Source organism: Dermacentor silvarum, chromosome 6, assembly GCF_013339745.2.
Source record: "Dermacentor silvarum isolate Dsil-2018 chromosome 6, BIME_Dsil_1.4, whole genome shotgun sequence".
Lineage (NCBI taxonomy): Eukaryota > Metazoa > Arthropoda > Arachnida > Ixodida > Ixodidae > Dermacentor > Dermacentor silvarum.
The window spans coordinates 34,479,452-34,501,317 of NC_051159.1; the positions used below are offsets into that span (position 1 = coordinate 34,479,452).

Below are 21,866 nucleotides of genomic sequence, written 5' to 3' on the forward strand. Positions count from 1 at the left end.
CTTACATTCTCAACTGAGTCTAATTGAACTACCAATAGGAATAAACTAGCTAGAACGTAACCAACTGGGAAATCATACTTTCAGTTTATAAACCCATTCAAGGAAATTGGAACGAGTTATAGCTATATATGCACGCAGTACAGTATAGGACCACTTATAACGTAACTGCTTATAGTGCAGGACCGGATATAATACGGTCTTTTCAGACTCCCGTTAATTTTCCCATAGCACTCTATATATACGCGTATCTCTTATAGTGCAGTTGCGGCACCGGTTACAGTGCAGCTGCCTGGAAGTTCGGCAGTCAACCTAGACGGCAAACGCTCCCCTCAAGCCACTAATACCGTATTTACTCGAATCTAACGCACACTTTTTTTCCGATAAAACAGGCCCAAAAATTGCGTGCGCGTTAGAATCGAGTACGACCCTAAATCTGCGTTACTATATAGCCGTAAGCATTTCAAAATGGTCACCTCGCACGCGCGTCGAGCCTAGCTACCATAGCTTCCCCCATGTGCTGCAGTACACGCGCTTAATAGCCTTCCGTCTGTCTTCACGTTCTCTGCGTCTGCTCTATCAGCATGAAGTACCGAGTTCATCATGACGCCGCATTTAAAAGGAAAGTGATCATGTGTGCGGAGACGGACGGAAATCGGGCCGCATCACGCGGGCGTTCAGAGAATCCGAAACTTGCGCAAACAGAAGGAGAGGATTTTCGCCATCAAAGCAATGCGGAACGGTTTCAGTGGACCGAAACAGGACGTAATCTGCGACGATCCACTTCGGCGATACAATCGCCTTGGCCCTATCTTGAAAGCAATCTGCGACGGGGAAAGTCTGCTGCACGCCGTGTTTTCGCTGCTTATAGGTCGCGTTGAAGCGAGAGGCATGATAGCATGAAGGTCAATTCGCTCGCCGTGCTTCGTCACTCGAGCGTTCTGACAGTTCGTTTCCGCGGTCAACGAGCAAGATGTGTTCATGTTTGCTTGTGCGCGCGTGACACCGTGCTTGTTAATTTATTTAGTAAGCGAATACAGAACCTAGAGCACGGTGACAGCAATGGCAGAAATGTGCCTGGAGTGTCCATTATCGCAATAAAATAGTTGTTTTGGTTATAGTGCGGTACCGCTTATAGTGCGGATATTCGAGACTCCGGCGACTTACGTTATAAGCGGTCTACACTGTACTAAGGCTATAGCAAACCTGTTTCTGATAGCTGGAATCTTATTCATGTTTGCTTTGCGGGGTATATATGTGTATTGGTATTGCCCATTGGTGCAATTGGTCATTCCAACCAATTGGTTTAAACCAATTGGCACCCATTGCGTACAATTGGTCACTCCAACAAAAACCAATTAGTCACGTTCCAGTTGGTTCAATTGGTCCAGTTATGTACTAATTTACGATTGGAAATTTTCCAGTTGTTATCAATTAGAAATTTCATAATTGGAGTCAATTGCTTTTTTTTTTTTTGACAGGGATGCCATGAGACCACTTGCTTAAAATAGTGGAATTTGTCACGAGTATCACCACATAGCAAGTTTTCATGGCATTTGCGCTTAACTAGTGCTCCAACACTCGTTAGTGATCAAATTTCACATGAAAGCCTGCAAAATAATCATTCGTCAATGGATGCTTTTCAAATGCTTCACATCAGCCACTTTTCTCCTACACAGGTTGAAGAAAATAACTAATGTTCTTATACAGGTGTGACTAGCTGTTTCCTTTAGCAGTGGACTATAGTGTACAAGCATTCTCTCACCCGTGCAGTGGGAACTCTGGCCAACACCCGCACGGGACGGTGATCGGCGGTGGTGGGCCAGCCCCGCTGAAGCGGCCCCAGGGTCAGCACTTTGGCTGGCGTCACGTAAGCGCACCACGGCCGCAGCCGGAGCCGCACCAGCCCGTCTGCGACGTGGTCTCGAGCCACACCCTGCCAGTGGCCACATTCGTCACCATCCAGGACCATGACAGCAGCTCTAGCGAGCCCGAGTTGGACGGCGAAGTACCCCAGTCTGAGGAGGAGGTCAGTAGACTGAAACGGTGGCTGGTGCTCATCAGTGGCAATCACGCCAGACCGATACCACTATATGCTGAATTGATTACTTCCACAGATTGCATTTTGATTGTACTTGTTGACCCTGCAAGCTTTGTTGTACACAATATGTGACCACTGAAGAAACATCGATGCAACACTTCAGACAGAGAGTAACTCTTGGTTCGAAAGGTTTGGCGTTCAATACACGGACACAAGCTGTCTATCGGTGCTTGAAAAGCTTGGCGTAAGTGCATTGTGTCCATGTGTCTTCACGCCTAACCTTTCAAGCAATGAACCCCTACCAACTTGCTCAGCTTTCTGCATTTCTAACTCAGTCAAAACAGTAGATAAAGAGCGCTCTATCTGCTTCAGCAGCTGCCACAGTGCTCACCAAATCTTGCATCAAAGCAGTTAAACCTCTTTTCCAAGATGAATGATCAGTTCTCTAGGGTCCACTTTTCCTGTGATGCTGCCATTGACAGGACCTATTTCACATAACCCGTGACCCACATCTTTTGGAGAACTGCCATTATATGAAGTGATCATTTCTAAGTTCTATGAAATTTTTAAGAAATGCCTGTGGCAGATGGCATAATTCTTGTCTGTGAACTGGAAAATTCGAAGCGGTGAACATTATTAGCATAAGAAATCGAGAAACACATATTCAACTAATTAACAAAATTCACTAATTATCTTCTTGATTACCTTACAGCACATATTGCAATTTACAAAATGTAGCCGAATTTCCAGAACACCAGTTTCGAGATATTTCCCAAAGTGTGGGAAAAAATATACATGGGCATTCCAATTACTTTTGTGTTTCAATGCATAAAAGAGAATTTTGTTAAAAAGTAAGTGGAAAGTGGAACAACAATGCATTTTTGCAGCGAGTTTTATGGCACATATCTCCAGCCTGGCGTCATTCTGGAAATTCATTCCAAGTGACAACATTCATTCCATAATGTACAGCATAGCAAACAAGCCTTTGTCATGCAAATTTAATTTTGAAAAATGTGCAGCAATGTTATGGACAAGCCATGATCTGTTCACACCAGTACACTTTATTTGAAGTGCTTTCATAAAAACTTAATAAAGATGAGCATTCGTCCAGAGGAGCAAGTCCTGCAAATTGTTTACGAAATTAACATTTTTGCAAGCTTTATGAATATTACAAAAATTAGGCCCTCAAATAAATAAGTCACAGTATTAAGCCACACTGAAGGTGGAGGTCATCAATAAACAGTGTCAAATAGCTGTAGAGGGTATTTGGGGTAAATTTGACACTTGTAGATGAAAGACGGAAAAGAGGGCATAAATTCGGCAAAAAATATATATATATATATTTATGGTCGCATATAGCAGAAAAGGTGGAAAGTGACATCACTCAAAGAAGCCACCCTCAGAAGAGGGTGGTGTTGGGACTCGGGGTAGCGTTTGGGCTAGTGATCCTTCAGCCAAAGGGATGAGTACGTCCGGGAGCAAGATCGACAGAAAAAAAGGGTTCACTTTACATAATTACAGTGGCTCCAAATATGGAAGCCCACTCCATGGGGGAGCACTTTGAAAGTCACAGCTCACTACATGTCTGAGCTCATATCAGAACACGTCAGTCAGACACACCCACTGAACCAAATGTGTTCGCTTACAAAGCAGTCGTCTTCCCTAGTTGACCCGACTTGGGAATCAGATGACCTTGGTGCGGCCAATCAGAGGGGTCGTATTGTTCATTGAACTCTGCCTCTAATGTTGCACCCTCGCTCTCGCATTTGGCACAACTGCGGGGCCATCTGGGAAACTGAGATTGTCACCGTTCCCATGGTAGTAATTCCATGAAGTTGGCCTCTCGCATCAATCCGTGGCATCGCTGTTACAGTCAGCTTGTCATGGTCAGTGTTGGGCTCTGTCGCCATCTCGACGGTGCTGATGAAAGGGGCTGCCTCAGGGGCAACATCCAAAGGATGCGCACTGCCAATTTAGAGCGCTTGTTTGCCCGTCACCGTCGGGGCACTGTCGCCGTCTGGGCGACGCTGATGAAAGCAGCTGCCACGATGGAAACAACCCTGCCAATTTGGGATGCAACAGTGGCTTTACCACCCTCACTAAAGAAGCCAACTACGCCCGCCTTGAGGCAGCTCCGGAAGCTGGCACGTGCCACCTTCACGGTGTCCCGAGGGAGCGCTGCTAGAACCACCTGAATCTTGGCGATCAGCAGTGTCTTGGTGTTACTGGCATTGCAGTTGGTTACCTGCTAAACATAGCCCCACACATAATTCTTAGGATTGCAATCAGGGTAGTTGGTGCGCCAGACGTTGCGACCAGTGAAATCGCAAAAATTTTCGGACAACCACTTCTGAGTTTTCCCAGTGGTATGGCAGAGAGTTAAGTGGAATTATAACATTGGAAGGAACCTATTCGAATTCCAACTTTCAGTCCCTGTGGAAAGGTATATAGGGCCATCATATTACCCTAACTGGAGACTGATCCAAACACCATCACGCTTTGGGGAAATTTGGTCTTCATGACGCACGGAACATAGAACAGTGTATTTAGCCACGGCTTCGTAGTCTCCGTTGCACCTCTGCATTTTATGTTGTTGCTTTTATGGTGTTCAAGGTGCATTGAGCAGCTGCTTTGATTGCGCAATTTGGCTGCCCGGTGCAAATCATCATGATGCACATAACTCTCTTACAATATTTTGGTGGCTTCCTCGCGTCCATTGCAGTTCCGCTTGACTTGATAGGTTTCTAACATACAAAAGGTAAATTTTATATGCCAATTAAAAAGCAGTATATGACAACGATTACACCAACTGTCAAATTTACCCCAAGCATCCTATATATCTTTGCCCTCTTAAGGGCTGTCCCATAATCCTCAGCTTAATAAAGAAAACTTCTGCATACCAACACCAAAATTAATGGTGCAAGAACAGAATCGTTCTTGCATTTCGCCCCCATCGAGATGGGGCTGCCGCAGCCAGGATCAAACCCGCAACCTCAAGCTGAGCAGTGCAATCACATCCACTGGGCTACTGTCGCGGGTTTGGAGAAAAGGAGAGAAAACGCTTTTCTGGCTGGAAAGGTGGGTAGGACGGGCGGAGAATTATAAAGCCGCAGAACAAAAATTTAAGCAGACATCAGCCGGGCACAAGATTAGATGACAGCAAATCACTGACTCAACATACAGGCAATCTCGGAGGTGGCTGGAATATCAGAAACCGCACTACAGTGCATCCTGCCCAAAGAACATCAACATGCAAAGTCTCTCTGACATGTGGGTCTTGAGATTGCTCACCCCAACTTGTAGCTGCTCAAGGCAGATCTTGCAAATTTCCTTGCATGGCACGTGACCGCCGATTAAACAAAGGTGCAGCACTTCCAGTGTTTAAACCTGAAGTAAAAACGATGGGAGCACCTTTTTTCCCCTCCACTGGCAGAAGAGGTCAAGCTCTGGTTTTGTCATCAGGCATTGTGACAGTACTATGCTCTCGTGAGTCACTGCCTGCAGGATGCCATCAGATCTAGACCGAATTTTATGCTGTAAAAAAATGGTCCTTTGATCTCCACTATTAAGTTTCCTACCACACTATTATAGGTTGCAGAAAAAATGTATCCAATTACAATTACTTCACTCAAAATTGATTACGGTGACCAATTACTGCCACATAAAAATAACTGAGCAATTACTAAAAAGTGATTGATTACTTTTACGTTGATTTCCTCCCAATGTTTATAAGCATTGCACAAATACAATTAATAGAACAAGCTGGCCTGGCTGTTTCAATGCGTCCACTGCAGCCCTTCACCCGGTTTATCTTCATTAACTATTGCTTTTGAAAATCTTTGTCCGTCATTTTTCTTTTTCTTGTGAAGGCATCAACAGTGACACTGAAAACTCACTCTATGTTCACACTTGAGGGAAGGGAGTAGTTGTAGCATACAAAGACATTGTGCACAAGATTGTGGTTACTCAATACCGCGGTGCTCACGCGCAACTCCTCTGTGAAGCTCAGTGCATCATTGTTGCTGGGGCTAGGGCAGGGTACTCCTGGTATTGCCCGTGAAATGCTGCAAAATTGTCCATAGGTGATTTCATGGCATCAACGTCTGAAGTGTTCATTGCTATAGAACCATTCAGGCAGTTTCAATTTTTCGGAAGACATCTCATGGAGATCCTTCCAGCACCCTTTGCTGATTAGCTATTTAGACATAAACGAGGAATTGTAACAAATGCCAGCAGATGTTTACGTTCCTCGAAAAGGCAGCCACATCTGTAATGTACATTAAAATGTAACTGCATATTATTCAGCCCTAAAATACTGTCCGTACATTAAAATGTAACTGCATATTATTCAGCCCTAAAATACTGTCCGTGCATTACAAATGCAAAATTAGATGTATACGAGTCATGTATAAGGTAGATAGAAATGCGTATGCTTAATGACCAATAACTTCTCTCTATATCAGAGAAGTTATAGAGCGCACTAAAAGAAGAATTTAGCAGAACCTCTTACTGCCTATGATGGCCGTAAGCGTGTGCGAGAGAGGTTTGCAAATCTGCAAACCATGTTTAGGGGATCGAGGTGTAGCTATGGGAAGCTGATTGTGGGAAGGAGGTAACCCATTGTACGAGGGACATTTCGAAAGTAAGTTTCATATTTTTTTTGAAAGAGAACATGGTACACCAGGTGAAACAAACGATCGCCATAAGAATCCACGCCCGTTGCTGGTTCAACGACGGAAGGAGCGTCAGCAGAGGAGGAATGACGCAAGCGCAGAGCACCGAAGAAGACAGAGTAGCAGCAGACTGGCGTTCCCAAGATTATTCGAGTGCAAATCACGATGGCAGACAGACGCGTGCTGACAATGTGGTCGCCAATGGAAGTGTGTGCTGTTATCCGGTATGAATGGGCACGTGGGACTAGTAGGTCCATTATCCATGAATGCCTACAGATTGTGTATGGTGAAGAGGTCATGTTTCGTCAAATGGTTGGTCGCTGGTGTTGCATGTTCAGTTAAGGAAGGCAGAGTGTGGAGGATCAAGGTTGAAGTGCGACAGTTCCTTGCATCACAGGGCACAGAGCTTTACCAGAGTGGTTTCTTCAAACTGATTGCACGCTACGACGAATGTCTCAATGTCGATGGCAACTATGTGGAAAAATAGAGCAAGGTGTATAGTTCATGATGCCATGGTGTAATTTTTTTGACAATAAAGCTTCCGTGAGAAAATAAATGATGAAACTTACTTTCGGAACGTCCCTCGTACATGGTTTCATCCCTCTGGACGGTGTCCATTGCAGACCGCAGGCATTCAACTGTAGTTCCCGCCAAATTCAACTGTTCAAAGCTGCGTCGCCTGTTGCAGCTTGTCTCTTCAATAAAGTAACTGGTGACATGTAATTGGTTGCTGAAAAAAGTAATCGAATTACAGCGAGCGTTACTGAGTAAACAAAGTAATTGTTGAATTAAAGAACACCGAAAAATGTCATTCCTTACGAGTAATTAATGTAATACAGGCACTCGGGAGTAGGCAGAAAATTAGAAAAAGCGAAGTGGCCCTTGTTTTCTCCAATTATTATAGACCTCCATTTTCCCATCGAATGAATGAAAACGGGATTTTGAAAGAGTACAAGACTTGTTGCTTTTTGGCATCTCTGTAACCCTTCAGGTGCTGGGTGGTTTGCCAAAGTGCAATAAAGTCAATTTCTGTTCAAGTAACACCATTAGCAGGCTTCAAATCCAAATGCCAATTATTGTCAATATGCTGCTGAATACTTACATTTTTTTTTAATCTGGAAATTCAAGCAGAAATGAAGAGTTCCGCAAATTATTTTTATTAGAATTAGTGTTCCTCGGACAACACATCCTCTTTGTCGCTGTCATTGAAGGCCCCTCATAATTGGCATCAGATTCCTCTAAATCATAGTTCATAAGATGTTCTTGACGTTCTGCATTGTTCAAAATCACGCTGGCTTTTTTTCTCGAACACGGCCAGGGATGCGCAATCGGCGGCCAGACAAGTATAGTTGGGCACAGCACTTAAAGGGTTAGGCTGCTCCAGTTACAATGTTGGAGTCTGCACCACCACTGCATGTTGAGCTGTCACATAACGAGTAGCTCGACACATGTTTACTAATCGGAAAACTTTTGATATGTGCAGCTGCGCAAGGCCTTCAGGAACCAAAGTGCAGAGCTGCGGCGACTGCGAAGCCAGCTGGCCAGCAAGGAAAAGAAGATCCAAGAACTGGAGAGCCAGCTCCAATTACAGGCACACAATGGCGGCTGCTAGGAGGCATCCGCCTACCAGGCCACGCGGCAACGCCACTTGCGTGCAGAAGACTGTACAAAGCCCACTATCTCGGAAGCAGTTTCTCACAGAAAGCTAAAACGCTGCCCACTCGCCCTTTGCAGGATGCATCCCTCGCAAACACAGGCCTTAGCTGCAACAAGCTGTGCAAGGCTCTCGTGCAGGGAAGTACCGCTTGCGCTTCGAGATGTACGCGTACGTGGGGCAAGATATCACCTTTTAGACTGCAGCGCTTGTTCTTGCCCAATGCTGGATGGCAAATACACTCATACAAGCCTACTTGCAATGTTTGGCTCGCATATGTGCAATCTACTCATGCTGTAAAGGGCTAATGTTGAAACTTAAGTGAGCTGGTACAGCGCCTTGGTGAGAGATAGTGCAAAAACCACTTAACACACAAGAGGCCCACATAGGTCCAAATTTTGTTTGTGCATGCCTGTGAACATGCTGAACTGTTTGTGTACTGTATTTTCTGTGCTACCATTCAAGACGCCAGTGTAAAGTCTCTGATGTGCGTTGCACAAGGGCAAATTCGTGTCATGGAAAGTAGGCATGCAAATAAATTAGAAATGCTGTTTGAATGTTTAGAGGCACTAGTGAACACTTGAAATAAAACTATGAACATAACTCAAACTATACACTTTATAGGAGAAAAAGTTCAAGTGGTTAAAACTTAACTGCAACATTGTTACTGCAGCTCTGCATATACCAAGCTACTGTATTTTGTCAATATTCCACTTTTGTCGTGGTGTACAGTTGTGTGTGCCAGTATTGTTTTGTATAAACATGTTAATGCTAAGTCAGCAGTGCTGTTAAGAGCTGCACGAAATGTGCTCGATGGTTGATTTTTTTTTTTTTTTTATCCTTCAGCAGACCAAGGTCTATTATGAAATTTCTATGCAACTTCCTTTGGCTTGGCAAATAAAAGCTTCTCCAAATGGGTTGTGTGTACTATTCTTCATTACCTCACTCTTAAACAGCATGCCACAGTTTCTCCAGATGCTCTTAAATTAGTACTTACATGTTTTGTATGTTCTAAAACCTCTACCACAAGCTTCCCACGCATAAAAGGATACCAGTTAGCAAGTACGAGCAGGGAACCAAAAGTAACTAGAATTCTTTTCTTGAAATATTTCTTCATTCTCAAACTTTATTCACCTTTAAAGTATTTCCCTGGAGAGGCAATGGAATGGTCTCACCACTTTATCCATTGTTCAAAGTTGTTCACAAGGTATTTTACTATGCTGGCAATTTCAAATTCCGTGATTTTTCTGGGTTTTTCCCGACTCTCTATGAAAATTTCCTGGCAGTCTACAACACTGGCGGTTTAGGCACAATAAAAAAGTGTGGTTTATAGCTTGCGAAGTTACTGCCAGCCTATAATTTTGTACTACTACTAGTAAGACATCAGTCAGTTGGAATGCACCATCAGATTCAAATGAATCGTGTGTTTCATGCATCTTCCAACCACATAGGCAGGCTAGCACCCGCAAAACCAGCCATAATCTGCAGTTTGTGTATGTTTGGTTGAAACCATCACATTCTTATGCCACCATAAACACTGCAGCTACCAATTTCTCCGATGCAAAGCAACCAAGGTGAAAATTTTCCAGAACTTAAGATTCACAGAAAATTCCATGTTTTCTCCGATGGTAGACACCCTTTAATAATTCAGCAACTTGCTTGCTTGCCTTTCATTCCATGGAGCTTACCCACTACAATGCATTGGCCAAGAAGCCGGCTGTTAAATAGAGGCGGTGAGAGAGAACTAAAAGCAAGTAAGGTAGGGCAAGGTGGGAATTCTGCAAATAATGTGAAAATAATTGATTTCAGATAGCCATTTTTTTTCTTCACAATAGAAGAAGTGTCATTTACGTATAGACAGCAACTGCTGCAAAATGATAATGATGGTTTAGAGGAGGAAAAGGCACATATTTCTGTTACGCTTTAGCAAGTACCGCTCAGCACCTGTGGGGGAAGGGAAGAGTAAGAATAAGGAGCGAGGTGAGAAGCAGCAGGTTGCCTAGTACGTCCGTGGCAGTAGGTTCAGGTAGACCCAACGGAGAAGGGCATCAGCAAGGAGGCAACAGCCTAGATGGTGGTAACTCTAGGTGGATTCTGGGCCCGTGGTGGACAGGTGCGAAGGATCGCAATGTCGCGATGTGGCTGCCCATACAGAGGGCAGGAGGTGCGATGTGACCCCTCAGGGTGAAGTCGCCATGGAAATGCAGCCAGTCCACAGGTGCCCATGGCTTGTCGTACCCCTAAGAGCACAGTGCGCGCACGTCCACAGCCGTGGGCGCGAGAAGCAGGGCTGACACGAAGCGCGGCAGCCAAGAAAGAGAAGCAACGAGCTGCACGACTGCTCGCCACGAGAGTTCACTTTACAAGCAAAAAAAAAAAAACTGTCGCACATACCTTGTCAGTAATCTGTTAAAATGAGTATAATGTTGAAACAAGGGCACAGCATGAATGCTTAAGGGCATAGTGACAATACTCACTGCTGCCTTATAAAGGCAGTGTATCCGACTGTAGGTTCAATCAATTCGCCTGCACTTTACCGTTTTTTTAAATAAAGCAAAGTTCAAGCCCAGCTCCTGAACTTTCTGCACCGCTGGAATTGTCCGTGCCAGCACGGAATTTGAATTAGGTTTTTAAAATAACTCGATACAAGAAATCTCGTTGCTTTTCCAAAATAAGATGACTAACCTCGCAACAGACCATGGTTCATGAACGTACTAAAAAAAATCCGGCAACAGAAGCACTCACTTTTTCATTCAGACCTACCCTGCATGCTCAGCAATAACCAAAAAAATTTTTTGGCAAGTAATCAATCCCAGTCATTCCCTGGTGTCAGAATTTCAAAAGATGGTGAAATTTTACCTGATCTTGACTGTGCCAAACTGTGTAATAGTGCTTTTTCATCTGTTTTCACTACCGAACCACAACGTGCCTCTTCCTGCTTTCCCTGTAGCTGTCACCGTCTCCAATACCAGATATTAATTTTCTACCAGACGGAATATCCTCACTGATTGATAATCATAAATTATCCTGATCAGCCAGTGTTGATGAAATCACCTCAAAGCTTTTAAAAAACACAAACATGTATCTAACCCTGCTATATTCCCCACTACCATCAGGCACGCTCCCAAATGAGTGGAAAAAGAGCAAGGTCATTCCAGTCTACAACTCGGGTAACGGTAATTCACACTTAAATTATCGTCCCATATCCATAACTAGTGTCCCTCGCAAAATAATGGAACACGTCATATACTCACACGTAATGCATTTCCTAGACAGTAATAACTTTTTCCATCTGTCGCAGCACGGCTTCCATAAAGGTCTGTCGTATGACACTTAATTAGCTACATTTCTTTGACCTACATTCAAATCTCGATACTAATAACACTGTGACTGATATAATTTTTCTAGATTTTGCAAAGGCGTTTGATAAAGTAGCTCATCAACGCTTATTATTAAAACTTTCTCACTTGAACTTCCACCCTAATGTCCTAACATGAATTTCTTAGGAACAGATCACAGTCCGTCAGTGTTAACAATACTACCTCAGAATTTCTTCCTGTAACATCAGGCATCCCCCAAGGTTCAGTTTTTGGTCCCCTCCTGTTCCTAATATACATTAACGATCTTCCATTGCATGTTTCCTCTCAGATTCGTATGTTTGCTGATGACTGCGTTGTCTATCAAACTATCACTAGCAGTAATGACTGGATTCATCTGCAAAATGACCTGAACAACATTACAGCCTGGTGTGATCACTGGTTAACGGTCCTAAACACTAATAAATGTAAATCTGTCAATTTCCCTACTTTGCCTACACAATGATTTCCCAATGGAGACTGTAAACTCAAGTACCTAGGCATTACGATCACACACGATTTAAACTGGTGCTCGCATGTTACTAAAATCATATCTGCTAACAAAACCCTGGGATTTCTGAAATGCAACACCCGCAATGCTCAACAAGTAAAATTACTAACTTATAAAACACTGGTTAGACCTGAAACTCGAATACGCTTCACCCATATGGCATGCTCACCAGATTTACCTTAGCAACGCATTAGAATCCATACAGAATCGTGCCGTAAGACACATTCACTCGTCATACTCGTGATATCAGCGTTTCACGATTAAAAGTAGGTTCTGGTTTGGTCACGATAGTGCACCGTAGTCCTATCGAGAGTTTATCATTATTCTACAAGTTCTACACCAGTTCGCTTCGCCACACACCTTACATTTTACCACCTTCACACATCTCTGTGCACAGGCCACCCGCTAAATGTTGCTCACCCTAGTGCACGCACTGTCACCTGCTCGTCACATCATTTTTTCATCGAACAGCCTTCCCCACCACGTCGCTGCCATCACCACCTCATCTTCCTTCATGGAAGAAGTAACAAGTGTTCTTGCTGTAAAATAACATAGCAGACAACCTTCTGAATTACTTTTGTAATCCACCCCTTATGTAATACCCCACAAGGGGTCTTTAAGGTAATGAAATGAAAATGAAATGTTATGCACTGCAAAGCAGCAGATGACTTCGGAGCCATGGCAGCAGACACTACAAGAAATATGACTGTGCTGCTGAATGGCCATACTGACAGAAATTGTGTGGTTAATCAGCAATCACAACACCCATGTCGACAAAAGAAGTCAGTATTCCTACGTGGCCCACTGACATGCCCCGACACAGGTGAAAAAAAGCGAATGTAATGTAGTTTCTTACCGCTTCGCAATATCGATGCATCCAATTCAGTGTTGTACACGTTCCTCTAAAACAAGAACTAAAGCTTGTTCCAAATCTTGAAACAAGTTCCCGTTACAAGTTCCTTTAATACGAAAGGAACGCGTCCAGTTACACTTCGAACATAGGAACGTGCCGTTACATTAGCGTTACATTTGATTTTTTATAACTAAATTATAGTGTCGCATAATCCAGAGGTGAAATAAAGTGAACAATCTAAAACTTACATCAAACTATGTATATTATACGAGTTTGAACATCGCCGGCGGTAGATTATCTCGAGATCAAAAGAATCCGAAGCGCTCCTAGACTAATGCTTTCAAGGACCACCGGACAGACTCCACACACGTCTAACTGCAAATTTAGTGCTCGTCTATTACAAGTGCAACACATATGGCACTTTCCACTTCGGTCTTCAAATGCGCAGTCAGGATACTGCGCTTCAGACGTGCAAATAGAAAGTTACTCACATGTAGCAATGTAATTAAATTTCTTGCACAGGAAACCCCATCGAAAGGAACAATATATAGGTGTTTCATGAATCCTGATTCAATATTGCAGTACGAGTGGAAAGAAAATGTCCAGAACACATGTTCGCCACTTAGTAAAGTCCCTTGTTTGAACTCAGCAAGAGTTTCATCTCGATGTTGGTGTCCGACATGCCGGCATGGAGGAAATACTACAGGAGGGAGCGTCACTTGACAATCTTGAAACCTAGTCATTAAAAAATATAACGAAGAACTCATTAAAAAAATGCACCATAGTCACGTGACAGGCAAACGGTAGTTCTTTGCGTCTGACGCAGACGCCCATCCACCCTGCATGATGTGCTGCATACGTGCGTGCGTATGTTCACTGCCGTGGAACATTTACAGATGGAATGCCGTTCCCTATGCCATTCCTGCGTAAACCTAACGAGTTACCGTTACAGTTCCACCAACCCTTAACGGACCGGTGGCGTTCCTCCCAAAAGGAACTAGTTACAGGAACTCCGTTCCGTACAACACTGATCCAATTTCTATTTCAACAGGTTGCGCGTCAGCATTGCAACTAGACCATCATACTGATCACTTTTGCTGTCGGAATGCTGGCTAAGAGCCACTGTCCATCATGTCATCAGCAACTGCTAATGACACAAATGGGCATTCTCAAATACAATCGCAGCACACATTGAACAACACCAGCAATGAAGGGCACGATATGCAAATCACTGATGAAAATGTTTAGAATTAGTTGCATACATCTGCACATATTCCAGATTAAAATTCACTTTAAAAAAATTCACACAGTGTCTGCACTAAAAGACGTCAATCCTTATCAGGGCATTTGTTCAGTGCTAATGTGCTTTTTTTTTTAATGGTATTGATGTACAGCAGGAAAATTTTTATAGCAGCTGGGTGTTCAAGAAATTCACTGCAAGTGACATAGGAAATTGTTTCCATACCTGATGAATCGACATAATAGTGTCAAAACCTAATTATAAGGACAAAATTAATTACCACCTGAAGGCAACACTTCTGTTGCAGAATAATATGAATTGAATGTGGCAACGGCTGCTGCAGAAATTGAAAGTTTAGATTCGGTAACACAAAAAAGGGAAAATGTGATGGGCAGGAATTGCAACTGCGGTCACACAGCAACAGCACAAATATGTGTGGTAGTTCACACACATTACAAAATAGACCAATGCCAACATGGGTCACAGAAAAGAATACCAGGACACGGCGCTGGCTACCAACTGAAACGTTAATTTTTTTAATTATGGGGGTTTTACATGGCAAAACCACCATCTGATTGAGGCACACTGTAGTGGGAGACTCCAGATTAATTTGGACCATCTGGGGTTCTTCAACATGCACGTAAATTTACGCACGTGGGTGTTTTCTGCATTTCACCCCCATAAAACACCATAACCACTAAGGAACCATGGCGAGTCAACTAAAAGGTTTCTGCCAATCCTTAATGATGTATTGCAAGTAACTTGGTCATGAAATCTTCACATGGTTTTATTATCACAGTGGGTTGCGCAAGTACACCAACTGTGCAACCAATTCTATACCTTTTCGACTGATGTAAGTCACAAGCATCACATACCATCAGAATCTTGTACAATTGGGTTCTACCATTTTATTCTCGTGCCGTTTGGAAAGCACCCACTGCGCAATAAAATGTGCAGTTGGTAGTCAGTGCAGTATTGTATTAACACTGCTTTTTTGAAACTAGTAGCAGACCACTGGCAAATGCATATTTCCCATACAGTGCTCAGCGATTGAAACACAATACTCATACAGCACAACAACCGGCGCTTTTTGCACTAGAGATTGCAGATGACTGCAGGTACGATGTATAAAAAAAGATTCTATCATGCAACATAAAAATGCACCATCTCAGTATCACCAGAGCCCGCAAGTGGTGCAATTAAGTGCCGGCCGCCATGTTGTCCAAGTATTGCATTTCAATCACTGAGCACTGTACCAAACGTGCCATGCTAGCAACTTTTCAACTGCTTAGCCATGTGCAGTATTCCATTTCATACATCCTCAGGCAATATGAATCTCGTCGACACCAGGCCTTTTTGAAGTCTCTAACCAACCAAAATCTTTCAAACCTGAAAAGTGCTTTATTTTGCTTGAATTGCATGGTTAGATGCACTGTGCAGTGTCTACGTATGCACAACGAATTTGGTCAGCTAAAAAATTTAGCTTTACTGCACCATCTAGCAGCAATTTAACCCTTTCAGACGTGTACAAGATAGTGCACCTAACAGCAAAAGCACTGATGAAAGTAATATTTAAAATGGCATACACTTTAAAACACTTTACGATAGTAATTGTACTGAAATTTTGAATGACATGTGCACATTTTAGCAAAACGAGTGGGACGGTAGGCAGTCGGGCGTTTTTTACTTGGCGTCGCGTATACAGCGATTCTTTTCAATTTTTCACGTCATGCACCACGCATAACTTTCAAGTGGTTGGAGAAGTGCTTTTCAAAACACTAATTGGTTTGTTTTCATATTTGACATTCCTGTAAAGAGTTTTTGCATGGAGTGTACGTTCGGTAAACTTGGCAAAACTCACTTAATTGAAAATTCCTAATCTTATATGCAGCTAAACACTTTGTGATGCAAGAAATGTGGTGAAAGCAAGTTTTAATCAATGCTATGAAGTGGAGCCTGAAACGGTTAAAATGGAAGTTACAGGTGCCTTTACTAGTCAAACAGCTGCACCCAAATGCCAATTTCTCCTTAAGCCAATGACAAAAAAAAAACAATTTCAGCGATGACACACAAGTCCCAAAATCGGGGACTAATTTTAACTTAGTTACCGCTATTGTCATTCTAAAAAGCAGATTAACGTATGGGACATAACAGTGGATGCGCTCTAGATTGATTTCAACTACTGGAGATTTGTAAGCGTTTACCCAAATCGCAAAAAAAGTTTTCGCATTCCACCCGCATCAACACGTAGACAAATCAAGCCTGTAACCTTGGGTCACGACAGCAGAACGCCATAGCCAAATGGGTGGATAAACAATGCACAAGTGGTATCGCAAGAATAGGCTGTTGCGTGTTACCAGTCGGAAGCTCGCACGTTGATCCAGTTGAGCAAGAGAGTTGCAACTTGCTGTGCAGTGCACTAGTCCTGCCATCAATGCACAGGAAGGGTCCCAATGCAGCTGCCCCCCTAGCATTTGCCAAGGCACATATCGCTCTGCAGAGTATGCTCCTCGTTCAATGACACTAAGTGTTGGTGGTTGCCATTTCAGTAAAAACTTTATTTAACAATTGAACCAAACACTGGACAAAGCCCCTGCTGATAATTTACACTTCTACGGCACCGCTGTGCCGCAGAAGACTGGTAGCCGCAGTGGAAGCGCCCGCACAGCTGCAGATGTGCATGCAACAGAAAATGCACCCGCACGGGCACTTCCCTCGCAGCCAACCTGCGACAATAAAAGGCATTTCATTCAATGTTTGAAAGCAAATTGAGAAAAGGGAGGGCCAAGAAGAATACGGATTGAGAAAAAAAAAAATAGTGTGGATGATGATGAGGATGCGCCCGTACGGCACCGTCCCTAGAGGCCACCCCCTTTTCTGGGCCAACTTTGGTGTAGCCTTGTGTATCAAAGTTCACGTGCCGCCCCTCACAGGCGAGCAGATGCAGAAAGACGGCAGCGCCCCCAAACAGCACACAGCTCTTGGAATGTGCACGGCTGCAAGCGTGACCATTTTTACAGTCGTTGAGACGAAATCTGGTTCAGCAGTAACAACCTATACATAGCTCGTAATAATGCAACTAGTGGGTAACCTTCAAGGGCACCCAGCAAAGCAAAAGCTTTAGGGGAAAAAAAAAAAAAACTTGTTCAAGAATGAAATGAATGGGGGGAAAAATAAAGCTAGGGACAGGTACCGAGGATGATGCGATTGTGATGTTGCATTTTGTTTCTCTGTCCGCCGCTGTACAAAGTCTACAGGTGACAATGACGAAGACGTTTAAAAAAAAAACTAAAGTAAAGATGCCGGGATGTTCCAATTGGTGTTGAGTGCTTTTCCCGCCCTCCCTCAGTCCTCCCCGTCTTCCTCCTCCTCTTCCCGCTTTCGCTTCTGGCCCTTTGGAGACTCGTTTTCTGCAAGACAGCCATCCACACAATAAGCACTCGTGCTGCAAGCACAGCCCACTGCAACAGTGAGCACACTCCGTTCGCCAACTCACCATCTCCGTCTTCATCGTCATCTACATCGTACGGGTTGTAGAAGTCTCCTTCACTTTCCTCCTGGAAAGAAGAAAAAAAAAGCACACACACACGAGCGTCAGAGCAAGCTTACAGACAGAAGCACTGCACACAACATTTTCCAATTTAGCAGGAACTGGGCACTGAATGCAAGCACCAGCTGTTTAAGGCGCTTCCATACTGAACAAGTGCTTCCAAGACAGTGCAAACAAGTGCTCAGTTCCTACTAAGCAGAGAGAGCAGGGCTCCTACAAGGCATTCACTTTTCTGTCTCCATATATGAATGGTACTAACATCAATGTCGTCTTTTTCTAGGTAATCGAGACCGACCTCTTCCTCCCCATCTTCTCCATCTTCCTCATCGACATCGTCGTCGTCCTCGCCATCCTCGTCGTCTTCATCATCCACATTCACATCATCTTCGTCATCCTCTGAGGAAAATGTACAAGAAGTCAGCCACAACCAGAAAAAAGATAAAACCGCAGAAGAAAACCCTGCACAGCTCACCGTCACTCTCTCCATCCACCTCGTTCTCTTCATCATCCTCTTCATTACCTAAGAGCAAGAAAAAAACAAGAGGAAAATGAATGCAAGTAATTAACATAGGGGCCGCTTTGCTATGCATCGAACAGCTTCTCACCATCTTCATCATCTGCCTCAGAGTCCTCGGCCTCCTTCTCGTCTCTGTCGTAGCCATCCAGGTACTTGAGGCTTGGGATGAGCTCAAAGACCCGGTCCCTGTAGTTCTCGATGCTCGTCACTTCACAGTTGAAAAGATCGAGGTTCTTCAGGTTCTTGAACTCTTTCTACAGAACGCAGAGGCACACGAAGATTAGTTCTGCCAGGCACGCGGAAAACGCTTGACCGGCAGCACGTTGCTAAGAATACGAAACACACACTCACCAAAGGATCTAAGGTCTCCAGCCCTTTGATTTTGTTCCCGCTCAAATTTAAATGCGTAAGCTTAGGGCTCCCATGCAGGAGGTTGAGGCCGCCGGAGATCCTGTTGTCGCTCAACTCCAACTGCACAGAACGGCAAGAGATAAGGCATCACTCCCCACTCAACCACCTCCCGCCATAGTGCACACCGAAGCGGCCACGCTAGCTAGCCGGCTCACCTTCTTGAGGTTGGGAAGCTTGGGGAATCCTTTGAGACTCGTGAGGCCGACATTGATGAGGCTGAGCGTCTCGAGGTTGACAAACTCCTCCGTCAGGCCGACGATGGCGGTACTTCTGCAGTTGTCGAGGTTGAGCTCGTGTATCTGCGGAGGCGGGAAGAGCGGGAGGGAATGAGATTACATGAGCCGCCGCCGCGATGCCGCTCGCGACGCCACCGGCCGCGGCACGAAACGCCTCGCACGATGCCAAACGCGCCGCGGACGGCTTCGGCTGCGCGCTTGCGCGAGCACGCCCTGCGCGCAGTCCACCGACATGGCCGCACACAAAAATTACGTAGTTTCAACGTAAGCGCGCCATTTCTCCGGCACCGGACACAAAGGGGATCCATATTGAAAAAGTGCGCATACATAAACACACAAAACAAAAAGCGCGAATCGGCGCAATGCCAAACTCGAAAAATAAAAACAGACGGCCGCCGCGGACACCACGGCATACAGAGACAATGATTCGCGCCTGAATCCAAAAGTTTCGACGTACTAGCCGGATACCGAACCCCGGAGGCGAGCGAATTAATTGTTTAACTTTTTTTTTCTAACTTGACTGCGCTGCCAATCCAGCCGAGAGTCAACATGGCGGTCGATCCCCAAGCAACCAAGGCCAGACATGGCCCAGGGCTGACATAAACCGCGGGCAGGCCGTACAGTGCCTCGCAATGACCGCCGGACACCGAGAAACGGGATATGTCTGCATACTGCGAGACAAAATGTGATCATTCCGAGTTGCCAATCAGCAAACACCGGGCGGCAAGCACCTTCGGCCGATAATGGCGGCGTACCGGTGCCGCACAACGTGGTCTAGTACGGTCTACACAAACACTAGCGGCGATACTGATAACCGCGGTTGAATACCTGACGCATGCAAATCGGCGATGCAACAGGGGCTGCCAACGAGTAAACGACGACCTTCTACAAGATGACACGGCGGGGTCCTCTTTTGCTAATAGCGCCATGTTGACATTCAGGAGAAAACCGTCCACGTTATGCATCTGCCGCTAGATCATCTTACTCGTGCAGTTGGATTACAGGAAGGCCGGAAGAAAGTGCGAAGGGTGAAATTTTATACGGGGCACGCAATTACGTAAATGGATACACGACGCAAACCACGAATTTTTCAAACATTTTAGGCGGCAAGCTGCCCCCTGCGCCATGCAATGATTTTCCTATTTGACGCTCGTTCTGTGTAACGGAAACGAGCTACCTACGCCGTGAACTGAAGCGACAAGCGCGAATCATGACAAATTTGCGGAAAACTAGTGGTGACTACACGAACCGCCAATATCACATCTTTCCCACAGGATTCACATTTTGCGCTCGCAGCCACATGAAAAGTGTAATGGTGCAGAAAAAAACAATCTACGCCCAAGGTGGAGCCGTGCCGGGAGCAAACTAAAAGAAAAGATTCACCTGCTCGGGGTTTTTACCCCGCTTCTCCAATTCAATCCTCTTCTCCATTTGCACGACAGCAGCAGAGGCGGATGGCACGCAGCCGACTTGCTCGAACACAGGCAGCGCTGGAAAGCAGGCGCCAAGCAGCGCGGCAACCTCAATATGGGGTCCTCCTTCAAAGTACATGTACGCCGTAGCAAACTAATTACTATTCATGAGGTCACGTTCAAAACGACCAATCGCAGGCAGCGAACGATCGAGGAAGGACTACGTCACGTGGCTCTCCGCGTCTCCGATTGGTGGAGACGAAAAATAGTATTTTCAGCGTTGTAAGCCACCACACCACACCTCGATTATTTTCGCGCAAACACAATACTCGCTACGCGTGCCTCTGCCAGTAACAGGCACTTTAAATCAGTACACGACGTTTTACTAACGGTATAAGAAATCAGCTGATCGCCCGCGCGCCTCCGCGATGAGCTACGTGCTGGTGCTAAGTCTTGCGTGCGGTAGGTAAATAGCTGCAATACCACGTTATTAAGAAAGCCGAGTTCGTGACAAACCCAGCTGCGCACGTTTATTGCAGTTATTAAAAGTGTCATGAATGACCGAAAATCACAACTGCACGTAGTCATCGCAATAAAAGCCGGTGTTGCTAGGATACAACATTAGGCAATTATTCGGTGATCACGTGTTACGTGGTTCGCCATTTGCAAGAGCTGCGAAGCTATCGAAACAAGAGGTTTCTACCTATGTACTTTGTGCGAATAACTTGAAAAACGCTTACCGGTGCTTTTCGCATGCTCTCTAGTTGGTATCAGCGCTTGCTTTACACAGAGAGCTCTCGATTAAACGGTCCGCAACGGCGCCATCGCTGATGTTTGTTTGTTACGACAGGCTTGCCTCGCCCGCCGCGCACTAACTAATTTTCGTCTTCGTTTCGTGGCACATCGACACGTTTCCGACCACACTTCGCTTCGAAAATGTTGCATTCAGTGTCAAGTCCGCGCAAGCCATGCCAGCCACTGTACCGCAAGGATTTTGCGACATTCCGAACAACGTGTCGCACCAGCCGCGCTTACTGCCAACGCTCTGCCGCATAACAGGCATTGCATCGACGAGATATTTGCGTGGCTGCAACGCGGCCGCGCACCGCGCGTTCGCTCGGTCGAGCCGTGCTTTGCTACGGGCGTGCAATAGCAAACGCGAAGTGTTTTTACGTCAACTTAAATAAGAAGCGCAATGCCTAATGTGTTTTTATCCGACGCCTTTAAGACGAATATCGGCACAACGAGCCGAACACGGAAGCACGCATGTGGAGGGGGAACTACTTTCTTGCGCGCATTTTTTTTTTCTGAAGGAAGAATTCGAAGTCGCGATGGGCGCGCCCTTGTCAGATTCGCACTTCGAAGATGTTCATGTACGGAAACTGATTTATATGGGGTTGCATGCTACTGCAAGT

At 44.9% G+C, this 21,866-nt stretch overlaps 2 protein-coding genes and 1 long non-coding RNA gene across 5 annotated transcripts in view; 1 reads left to right on the top strand and 2 right to left on the bottom strand.

The window, feature by feature from the left end:
- The window catches only part of LOC119455404 (coronin-2B-like), a 55,168-nt gene extending 45,886 nt beyond the window's left edge, over positions 1 to 9,282 (top strand). Inside the window, 2 exon segments of the mRNA XM_049668754.1 lie at positions 1,771 to 2,026; positions 8,195 to 9,282. Of these exon segments, the coding sequence (XP_049524711.1) occupies positions 1,771 to 2,026; positions 8,195 to 8,323 (385 nt within the window). The 3' untranslated portion in view covers positions 8,324 to 9,282.
- LOC125946218 (uncharacterized) lies at positions 9,180 to 11,185 on the bottom strand. Its single transcript, XR_007467468.1, has 2 exons — positions 10,310 to 11,185; positions 9,180 to 9,956 (listed from the first exon to the last, which is right to left on the bottom strand). It is a non-coding gene; the product is annotated as an uncharacterized LOC125946218 (long non-coding RNA).
- Positions 11,186 to 16,862: 5,677 nt separating this feature from the next.
- On the bottom strand, positions 16,863 to 21,497 carry LOC119455409 (acidic leucine-rich nuclear phosphoprotein 32 family member A-like). Of its 3 annotated transcripts, XM_037716815.2 has the most exons (9): positions 21,192 to 21,497; positions 20,423 to 20,529; positions 18,959 to 19,102; positions 18,744 to 18,863; positions 18,481 to 18,646; positions 18,348 to 18,395; positions 18,135 to 18,271; positions 17,822 to 17,882; positions 16,863 to 17,735 (listed from the first exon to the last, which is right to left on the bottom strand). In XM_037716815.2, the coding sequence occupies exons 2-9, from the start codon at positions 20,468 to 20,470 to the stop codon at positions 17,671 to 17,673; spliced, it is 789 nt and encodes a 262-aa protein (XP_037572743.1). In that variant the 5' UTR covers positions 20,471 to 20,529; positions 21,192 to 21,497; the 3' UTR covers positions 16,863 to 17,670. The 3 variants fall into 3 exon arrangements, with proteins under 3 accessions (XP_037572743.1, XP_037572741.1, XP_037572740.1); XM_037716813.2 differs by lacking the exon at positions 21,192 to 21,497 and having other exon boundaries at positions 18,171 to 18,271; positions 20,423 to 21,118; XM_037716812.2 differs by lacking the exon at positions 21,192 to 21,497 and having other exon boundaries at positions 20,423 to 21,104.
- Between the last annotated feature and the right edge of the window lie 369 nt (positions 21,498 to 21,866).